The sequence below is a fragment of the Sycon ciliatum genome, unplaced genomic scaffold (genome assembly GCF_964019385.1).
Source record: "Sycon ciliatum unplaced genomic scaffold, ocSycCili1.1 SCAFFOLD_1260, whole genome shotgun sequence".
NCBI lineage: Eukaryota > Metazoa > Porifera > Calcarea > Leucosolenida > Sycettidae > Sycon > Sycon ciliatum.
In genome coordinates, this window is record NW_027044803.1 from 25929 (window position 1) to 37253 (window position 11325).

At 32.7% G+C, this 11325-nt stretch overlaps 1 protein-coding gene across 1 annotated transcript; it reads right to left on the reverse strand.

The window, feature by feature from the left end:
• Positions 1–3696: 3696 nt before the first annotated feature.
• LOC135830620 (DNA primase-like) lies at positions 3697–5746 on the reverse strand. Its single transcript, XM_065342854.1, has 2 exons — positions 4973–5746; positions 3697–3711 (listed from the first exon to the last, which is right to left on the reverse strand). The coding sequence occupies exons 1-2, from the start codon at positions 5744–5746 to the stop codon at positions 3697–3699; spliced, it is 789 nt and encodes a 262-aa protein (XP_065198926.1).
• Positions 5747–11325: the final 5579 nt, after the last annotated feature.

Genomic DNA, 11325 nt, shown 5'->3' on the forward strand with positions numbered 1-11325 from the left:
ACTACTAAGTTTTTTTGACCAGGGAATGGCATTTCGGAATATAGGCCATGAAATTCATTCATTAGTTCCTTATCATAATAATCCGTATTATCCTCTCCTATAATTCGTCCACTTGCAGGTGAAAACTCATAGTTTTTTGGAAAATAACATTCAGTTTCATCCTTTTCTTCTACTTCTTTCTTGCCTTTTTCTATTTCCTGAAATGTAGATTCTTTTTTATTTTCAATCCCAAATTGTTGATATGGAAAGCTGGCACCTCCACGAGAATATTTGACCAAGTAATCTATTTTCTCGCTCATTTCTTTTTCACCCAACCCATCTAAAAATATTTTATTCCTTAATATGGCTCCAGAAATTGTATAACTTAATTTTTCAGCATCAAAAAAAAGTTTGCAATCAACCGTAGTTTCCTTATTTATGAACTCGCAGGTTAAATAATCAATGAAATTGAGGCTAAATACAGATTGCATTGATTTTATTACATCATACGGAAGGTTGGTTTGAAATTCTATTCCTAATTCTTCTTCCTTCTCTTTTTCTTCTACAATAGAAATTATACATCTAATCACATCATTATATTCAACTACATTGCTTTCTTCTCCCGTTTCGCTCTTGTAAAACAGATAACCATCTCTAGCAAAAACACATAATAAGAATTCGTCAGTCTTGCTACTCAAAACAAAAGTGTTTTTATTTGTTTTTTCAAATTTGAATTCTTTGTGTTTTGACAAGGAAAATGCATTAATGATGTTATCTATTGTTTCGGTATCTGTATTTTCTACTTCTACCAAAATTTGCCCACTTGCAGCTGAAAACTCATGGTCTTGTGTGGGGTATACTTTTTCTTCAGGTTTAACTATACTAAGAATGTACTCCCTTATTTCGTGATACCCAATTTCATCGCTCTCAACCCCCGCTTCATCCTTGTAAAATATAGAGCCATCTCTAGCAAAAACTTGCAGGATAAAATTAGATAAACTTTCTTCTCTGCTCAAAATTAAGCTGGTTTCACTCGTTTTTGTCATATTAAAGCCTTCAATTTTTTTGGGTGGAAAATCCTCTAAAATTCCTTTAATAATTTCTATATCTATTGATGTAATTGCTTCCTTTCTAAATGAAATCGCAGAAACAATTGCCTCCAAATAACTTTTGCATTCTTCCTCAGAATACACGGTTTTTTCAAATTCTTCCTTGCTGGTTCTATCCATATAGAATATCTTGAACCCCTCTGGGTGTACAAAAGAAAGTTGGATGTATAGTTTTTCATGAGACAAGTGATAACTCAATTTACTTACCTTTGAATATTCAAAACCTTTCTTTATAACTATATTAGCGCATTCCTCAAGTATTTTAAGGTGCTTTAGCCTGTTTCTTAGCTCTGAGAAAGGTATCTCTGGGTCTACAAGATTCATTTTCAAATCAATTGCCAGTGATTGAAGCTCGTTTTCATCAAGATTTTCAACCATAATCATATCATTTTTAGATATGATTATTGCCCTTGAAAGAATTTTTTCTTTAAAAATTTTCGCGCTTTCAGGTGATATTACATCATTGAGGGCTTCTATCAGTTTATCTACCCCTTTCATGTATTTTTCATCTCGCTGGATTGTCCTTGGTGCTACTTTGTATCTTTTTGATAATTTGTTTGCTGTGCCATCCCCATTTTTTTTCCACTGGTTTGAGCCTTGCTCATTTTTTTCGTTATTATATGCTTTTCCTCGCAAATAACTTTGTTGCTCTTTTGTGAGGTTCCTACGTCCAAGTTGGTTTTCTATCATCCAATTCTTTACATCGGTTAGGTTTTCAAAGTGTGTAGGGTAGACCTTGAAATCAATATCATTTTTCTTGCAGATGGCGTATCTATTGTGCCCATCAACCAAAATTATTTTTCCATCATTTTCCCAGACGGTGAGGGGTTCGCGACAGCCATCGCGAGCTATATTTTTTTCAAGTGTATCAAATTCCTCTATAGTTAACCTGTGTATGAAATCTTCTAACTCTTGTAAGATTGTAATTTCCTGTGTTTTTGTCTTTTTATTTTTCATTTTGCAATAATTTTTGTGTCCATTCTGCTACGTGTTTAGCGTAATACTTTACGAATTTTAAATAATTATACTCAGAACTTACGATGTATTCATCCGTGTTCTGAAACCTTGCCTTATCAAAAGAATCTGTCCTTTCTTTTAGCTCCATACTCCTTCTATATCCCCATAAGTCTTTTCTACAGACTATTATCGCATGGCTATTCTCATCGATTATTTTCACTTGTTCAAAAGTATCTCTACTTTGAAGGTACTGAGGGTATTTCTTCATTTTTGTTTTTTGTTAGTCCTAATTTATTTATCATTTTTTCAGTCAGTGGCTCAAAAACTTTTATCGTTGACATATCAATTTCTTCTTCCTCTTCCTTAACCTCAGGCATAATGGCTAGAATATACCTGCCTGCGAAAAAATAATTATCGCCATCCACTGTAATCATTAACATTACAGTACCGAAAATGCTAACTTCACTTATACAGCCTGTATACTTTCCACCATTTTCAGTTATTATACTTCCCATAAAACTAGAAGGGGTCATTATCATCATCTTCATTAGATTCTAATTCTAATACATGTTCCCTAATAACAGTGTTATTATTGTATAAATACACTGGTTTTTCCTCCCATTCCTTTGCCTTCATAACTGCAATTTCTTTTGTAGTAGGTATTACACTATAAATTGCATTTGATGAAAAATAACGTGTGTATTGTCCAATACTACCAGCTTCAGGGACATCAATTCTTAGCATCGTGCTACCAAATATTGTTTCCTCGCTTAATTGCCCTGCTAATTTTAAATGTCCCATTAGCTCCACAACTCCCCAAAATTTTTTTAATTCTTTTTTTTCATTCATAATTATCAAATTTTATTATATACTATATATTTTTTTACGCTCGCCAAAAAAAAAAAAATCCCCAGAGAAAAAAAAAGTTAAAATTAACCTACTCTCTTACTACAGTTATGATTATTAACGTTTGGAGGCCATATAAGCCGTTTTTTATAGTAATACGATTTTTAATTACTTAATTTTTCCGTTTTTTCACTTACTACAGGGATTTACTGTAGTAGGTGTAGTAACTAAGCTTTTTTTAAGTTACTACAGAAAAAATAACTATACTTAGCGTATTAAGCTATTTTTTTAACTGTAGTAAGAGAGTAACTTGATTTTGTGTTTTTTTTCTTCGCTCAAAAAAAAAAAAAAAAATAGGCCAATACGTTGAGTATAGGCTGTATGGGTATTTAGCCCCATATCCATATTTATTTTTCTTGGTCATATCCAGTAATATCACTTTTAAGAACATATCGTTTATATCTATCTTTTTTATGAAAACTATCAGAAATATTTCTAAATCCTAATAAATTCAAAACGTTCCCTATATTTTTGTTAGATAGCTTTAAATTCTTTTTGCCTCTATCCGAATAGAAATCTTCTAAATCTATCTTTATTTCAGTAGCATTCTTCATAATTATAGTAGGGTCTGAATTCATAATTTCACTAATATTTTGAGAGTTAAAATATTTATCTGGTATATCTGGTAGTTCATAATGTCTAGAAATATAAACCATCTCTTCAGGAAAACTGTAATACCTTTTATTGCGCTCATTATTAGTCTCCATTTCTTCGGCTGTCATTTCTAGCCTTGAAAATTCACTATCTATTTTGATAGCCTCTAAGTACAGATGATAGGCATAAGCCCAAAGTTTTTCAATACCAATATTTTTGTATTTTTTCCAATTAATCTTATTGTTTACATCAAAGCATAACCATCGGCTACTCCCCCCTGAATTGTCTTTCAAAAACTCAGTATTATTAGTATTTCCTAAAAAACTCGCACGCCTTGATACAATTTTTGCTTTTCGCTCAAAAGGAGGCCGTACTTTAGCAAAGTCAATAGACATAAGCGACTTCATTGCTGCTACATCCTTATCGCGCATCTTATCTATTTCTTCAATATTTACAAACATATTTTCACCCAAAGCTATTTGAGTATCTTTAGAGTTAACCTCTAAAAATTCCGTTCTATACTTTTCAAGTGGTTTTGGGGTAAAGAACCTACAAAGATGTGTTTTTCCATTGTGCTGAGGACCTATAAAAATAATAGCCTGCTTGTTATAATAATTATCATCCAAGCAACTGGCTACTACTCTTGCCATCCATTTCGGCAGTTGTGATTCAAAAAAAACTTTGTCGATGGGGTTCATGGGCAAACAACTGGCAAACTCCTTAATAGTTTCTTCGCCAGAGCCATCGTAATAGAGGCTTTCAAAATATTCTTGAAAAGGATTGTATCTATCTACAGATGTTTTGAGCAATGTTTCAAGCAAGCTTTCACTTACTTTTTGTAGATTAAGTGTAAGCATCTCAATGTATAATGCACCCACATCAATACTTTTATATGTCTCGCTATCTAAATCTTTTGACCTAGATTGCCAGGCACTTTTTTGCGGCTGCGGGCGAAGCTTCGCTTGTAAGCTCCCTTCAATCGCGTTGATACGGAAATGATAGTGCTTTGAAAAATACTTTTCTATGATATAGATGATATTTTGGTTGTTTTCCTCATTTGTTTCACCTGTATCAATCTTCTTTGCTCTCCTTTCTTCATCGATTTGCTTTGCAACCTTGGTAAAAGCAAATTTTTTAAGGGGCTTGAAAATCTCACAAGCTTCGTTTTTGTATAATTCCCTTTTCACATCGTCAGGAATTTCACATATACTATGAGCTAATTCATTCATTAGCTCAGATTGCTTTGTAATGTCATCGCCAGCGATGTGTGCAAATAGTTTAGCTTTGTACTTAATGAAATTTTCTTTTTTTTCAATCAAGTGTTTTTTGAAATGAGTGCGAGCTGTACCCTCAGCTTTGTACTTAAATGATAAGCTTTTGCCAAAACTGTCAGGGTCTTGATTCTTAGGAAAAACTACGATTCTAACCTCTATATCTTCTTTGATTAGCTTATCAATATTGTCAATGATAGCTTTTTGCCCTGCGCTATCGTTATCTAAGCACAAGGTTATATTTTTTGAATACTTTTTCAAAAGTATAATTTGCGCCTGGCTTAGCTTGGTTCCTGACAAGCTCACTACATTACTTACACCTAATTGATGAAAGCGAAGAACATCCGTATAGCCTTCTACTACATATATTTCATTATGCTTTTTAATTGCTTTTGTGGCTTGGTATAGGCCAAAAATTACTTGAGACTTTTGGTAGAGCAACCCATTTGCTGGGTTAATGTATTTGATTTTTTCTTTTGGGTCAATGGCCCTCCCTGCAAATCCAGTTAATTTCCCGATATGGTTATGAATAGGAAATAGGATTCGGTTCCTATACCTATCAAAATATTTCCCTTCAGTATTTTTTGATATTAAGCTGGCTTGTTCAAGATTTGTTTTGCTGTGGTAATTAGTTGCATGGTCTATGAATTTTGCCCAATCGTTTGAGGCAAAACCTATTTCGAATTTGAGGAGAGTTTCCTCATTAAACCCTCGTTTTTCAAGATATGCTTGGGGAGCCTTGGAGTATCCAAATAGCTTTCTGTAGAAATTATGAGCAGTGATAAGAGCATTCTCAAGACTTTCTTTGTGCTTTTTTTCATCTATCTCCTTTTGAGTAAGCTCCCTGCCATTGCTTCGCTGTATATCTATTTTGCATATTTTCCCAATTTTTTCTACAGAGTTCACGAAGTCCATCCCTTCAATATCCATTACAAATTGAATTACATTTCCTCCTTTTTTTTGAGAAAAGCAATAATAGGAATTTGTGTCTTCGTATAATTTCATAGAAGGCGTTTTTTCATCTGTATAGATAGAATGTACAAAGCCTCCTTTGTGTATATTTCTGTATTCAGTAGCAATTTCTGTAATGCTTACATCAGATAATATTTTCTTGATAGTTTCTTCTCTAATCATTTCACTTCACTTTTTATTTGTTATTTTAGGGACTTGAAAATAATGAGGAAACAAGGCTCCCTCATTATTTGAAACTACTACTCTATCTAAACCCTAAATAGAGTTATATGGCTAGACAGTTAGAAACAATAAATTTGTCTAGTTTATGTTTATTCTTCAATTCTGAATCCGTAAATACCTTCAGGCATTCTGTGCATTCATAGGCTTTGAAGGCATATTTACAATGCCTTTCTTTTAAGGCAATATGATTGCACCCTGGTTCTGGCATAAGCTCTGCGGTGAATTCATCACCATTAAGCATTTTAATATGCGATTTCAATTTTCTTGGTTGTGTGCTACTCATATCCTTGTATTCAATTCATAGTTGCACCAGTCACTCAACATTCTCATATTGATGGCATTTGCATCCAAAAATATCGCTTCCAAACGCGTAAAAAACGCGAGCAAAATTATAAGTTCATTTTTCCCTCTATTAGATATGTATTTGTTGAAGTCATCTATTTGAGTAGGTACAAGTTTTGTAGTTCGTTTTTTTGCAGATCTTATGGCTGCAAATGCATCTGTTTTTCTCCCTTTTTTTTCAAGCTTATCTTTAAGTCTTTGAAGCTCTTGACGTGTAGAATTCAATTCTTGCCTAAGCCTGTAATTCGTAGACTCGCAAGAAGAATGGTTAATCATACCTACATTAGTTTTTTTATTGTCAGGTATTTTTACGTAATTTGCCATATATTTTAGATTTAATGAGCACTATGCTCGTTTTACCATAAGTCAAAGTGCGGACACACTTTGACTTTTTTTATATCAAGCCTACACTTGACGTTATCTTTTTTTTATCTTCATCATTTACTTCAAAAATCTCAAAATACCCTACCATTAGATAGATTGTTAACCTATCCATTTCTTTGTAGGAATGTTTCTGAAGAAATGAAGTCCAGCTTAATCCTTTTTTTTTAAACCTATCTCTTACTAATTTTTGTTTTTTCCTAGATAAATCTTCATAGTAAGAAAAAAAAGCATTTCTTTCGGCCATTTGAAAAATATTTTGATTTTAAATATATATTGTATACCTTTAAGCATATATTGTATGCTTTTACAATTATATAGAAAAAATTTCTATTTAACAAAAAAAATAACTGAAAAATGAAAGAAAATAAAAATAAAATCCATTTAGGAGAAAAAATGAGAGATTTTGCACGTGTCTATAATATATCGTACAAAGAATTATATAGACACTTAGGTTTTGATAGCCAATCAAGCTTAAGCAGAATATTCGGAGAAGAAGACTTTCATACAAAATACATCAGAAAAGCTTCCGAAATTTTCGGAATAGAAATGGCTGATTTTTTTGAAAAAGAAAAAGTAGAGAATATTGTACCGCAAGCAGAGTTGATAGAAAACTTAAAACAGACAATACAATTTCTTCAATCTGAAATTCAAGAAAAGAATGACATTATATCTAAGTGTCAACAAAGCAATGCTAATCTTCAAATGAATTTTGCTGATATACAATCTAGCCTGAAAGCCCTATCTAATAAGTAGAAAAATTTGACTTTTCTTTTTCTATTCCTCCCCCTTTTTGTTTTCCAAATAATACAAATAATAATTCGTTAGCTAGGAAACACCAAAAAATCATCACAATATTTATTGAAAAAAAAATTGCTTTAGCCATTTTGCCCTAAGCTTTATTGTTGTTTTCAATCAGCAATTTCCACATCTCTAAGAATTCTGAGAGAAGCATATTTTCATAATATTCTTTTGTTTGCCCGAATTCTTTTACAAATCCAATTATAATTTTATTCCAATTTATGGGCTTGTGTTTTTTTTTCCCTCCTTTTCCTTTCTTTTGAGGAAAAAGTGAAGTACTGTAGCGTTTAAATACAAGCTCATCTTGATTTGATAGGAAGTAATGGCTAATGATTTGAAGGATGTGAGTAGGTATATTTGAATACTCTTTTTTGCAATTATCCGTAATAAGTGTATTGGCATGGAATGGCTCCCTTCCATCGCTCCCTACTTTTCTATATAAACAATAAGCAAAATCATATATAGCCTTTTGGTTTTTTTCGGGGTCAACCTGATAATAGAACATAAGTGAATAAGCACATATATACTCATTCAGTGTTAGGTTTAGGAAGTTATCCCCTGGACCTTCGTAAGTTTTCTTGTTTAACTTGAAGGTGTGAAGGGTGTCTTTTTGAAGTTTTGTGTTTTGAAGTTGGCCTACAAGTTTTGAGATTTCGTATAATTGCCAGCCTTGAAGGTTTTTTAAGAATGTATTTGGAAGAAATAGCTGTAATGTTTTGAACTTGCTACGCTGATTGTTTTCAGAATTAGCATAAATGAATGATTTTAATAGTTTTTTCCGTTCTAATTCGTCTAAATTAGAAGGAAAACTATATGATTTTTTGATATTTTCTAGGCTTATTGTATGCATTTTTAAAAGGAGAAGGTAGAACGGCGTTGGTAGTTGCTTAATCTTAATTCATCTATTTCTTCTTGCGTTGGCGGAGTCGTGTAATGAACTGAGTTTTGATACTCTGGAAAGCTGTCTACATTGTCATTGAGGAATGATTGTAACTTTCCGCGATAAGTTTGGCCATTTTTATTGTGCTGTTCAGATAAATAATAAGATTTCTCTCTTGAAAGCTCTAAATCTTTTCTATTTCCGTCTTCAATTGATGGGATTACCATTGTTCCATCATCGCGAGTTTTTAGTGTGAGATTAGTATGAGCCTCAAATACGGAAAAATAAGCAACGGTTTTTTGCATATAGTCCCACGCTGTTTTTTGAATTTCAGTAAAACTATCATAGCCATCATCTTGGAATTTTGTTTTTAAGGCTTGCAATTGCTCTTTTCCCATTAGAGCCTCTAAATACTTTTCCTCGCAGAGTCTTAAAAAGGTTCGCAGCTTAGTGTAAGCCCTTCTACTATTATTAATATCTATGATGTTTGAAAGCTCAGAAGCATTGTTAATAGTAAGCTCTACGGTTTTTGTGTAAGCTTCTGAGCTTGCCCACGCTGTGAAAGTTACTTTCTGCTCCTCCATAAACACCAAAAAAGCGTCTGCAAAAGTGTCGGCATAGTTGGTGTAGTGGTTTAGTTCATTGTAAGTCACCCATTGCCTTGCTTGTGTGAGGTCTTCGGTTTCTACTTCCTTGTATCCAGCGTCCCCTTTTGTTGTAAGATTTGTTCTTACAAAATCTCGGATGGCATAATAGGCGAGTGAACGCTGTATTTTTGTAATCAATTCATCGTAGGGAGGAGTAGGTATTCCTGAATCATACTCAGCTTGTATGATATTGAACTCCGCTTGGCTAACAAGCGGAATGATATAAAGTATCTCAGCATTTGTAATGTAAGAACTCATAGTTTCTATGCTAAGATTCTTTTGTATAGAACCTAGTATGGATTTTAATTCTTCTGTAGTTTTTATTAGCATATCTATTCTGCGTTTTCTACTGGGCTTTTTTGCTTGTTTTCTTGACTAACTACCTTATTCTTGTCTACATCACTTGTCACCAAAAAATAATCTTTGATACCAACTTCTATATTTTCTTTGTCAACAAATTGAAGCTCTTTGATAAGGTTCAAAACTTTTAGTGTAGCATCCCGTGACTCCTGAGTATGATATAGTATATGAATATTAATCCCATTTTGTTTTTCACTGCCGCTACTAAGCTGGCCTTGGCTTGTAATTGCAGCAAGTGAAGGGTCTACATTAGCAGCCGAAGTGATTTGGTACATCCCCATTTCTAAGTCTTTTAAGAACGCGTCATATTTTGCTTCGTCCTTTATTGGGTCTATTAGGATGTAATCTTTTGCTTTTCCATTTGGATCATACTCAAATTTTGAATGAATACTTTTGTATGCATTGTCGGTTCCAGAAAGGTTTTTGTCAATACTTTCAAATAATTCTTGTTCTATTTTTTGCCAGTCTTGGACTGTGTAAGTATCTCCTGTAGATGGATTTTTTTCGGAAGTGGGATAAACCTTTTCAAAATATTCTATATTAACTTTTATATGGTATCTCAAAGTTATTCCTTTAAGCATGAAAGCATATTTCAAATGAGGTATTTCATTCAAGCTAACAATCCAAGAATAAGCTCCTAGGATACCGTCAGGAACTCCATAAAAGTCGTTATTAAAGTAGTCATTTCTGACATGCAATACAAAATCTTTTGGGCGTTTTTCAATAATTTCTTCTATTTGGTCTTCGGTATACATCTTTAATCTTTTGACATCGTTGTCTGATTTTGTAGGAGCACTCTCTGTGCTAATGTTATACCATTCATCATAGAAGTATACATACTTCTTGTTTTCGCTCACACGGCAACGTGTGAAATCTAACCTTTTAACTGAAGCAACCTTAGAGCCATCCTTGGTTAATATTATTTGGACGAATATGTTTTTCCCATATTCCCAGTCCTGAGTCATAGTACGAAGTAGCTTTCTAGCATCTATTTTTTTAAAAAAACGCTTGATTTCCATATCTAGTATTGGAACTTTCATTACACGTCTATTGATACCCTCCCCTTCTTGCATTTCTTCGTAAGTATACCAGTTTCCAGCAACTGATACATTTTTTTTGAAATTCAATAAACCTTGTGCAATTGCAGATTTTCTGAGTGCATCTACAAAAGTGTTTGGAAATTGATTGTTACGACCCCAATATTTTATATAGTCACTATCTTCATATTGTTCACTATGAGGTGCGTCCATATAATCCAGCAACCTATCTTTTTTTCTTTGCTGGTGTCCAACTTCCTGTTGGTTATTGTCTCTACCACTACTAGACATGTTCTTAAGTGTGTTAAAAGCACTTTCATATATAGATTCGGTTTTTTGACTTACATATATGCCTTTAGATACTTCTCTCATAGTTTATTTTTTTTAACCGTGGTTAATTTTAAACCATTTTTCGTCAACACATAAAAAAAACAAGAAATCTATTTTAAGTGTTTTTATGGTTTGTTCATTTACGTCAAAAACACGTAAAAGTCTATTTAATTTGATATTAACGGGATTTTTTGAAGATTTTTTATTTTTAGCGAAATTTGTTTTTTTTGTAGATGATGACGGTTTTTCTTTTTGAAATTTCATTTTAGACACATTTCCTTGGCCCCGCCTTGAGGTGGAAACATATATAGTTTCAAATATTTTGCCTGTACCTGCCAAAACCTCAATTTTTGCTAATGCTTCATTTATAGAAATCTCATCCATATAAAAAAAATTTATGTAAAAAAAAATTTAATAAAAAATATTTATAAATACCTTAATTCGATTAAATTGCTTTGTTAAACAATTCATTTACTGAAGCTTCTATAAAGCTAATCATTTTGTATGTACGCAAAAAAGACATTAAAACAAAAGAAG

Excerpts from the sequence above, each read along its gene's own strand:
- LOC135830620 (XM_065342854.1), bottom strand. The coding sequence starts at position 5,746 with ATGGATATTGAAGGGATGGACTTCGTGAACTCTGTAGAAAAAATTGGG.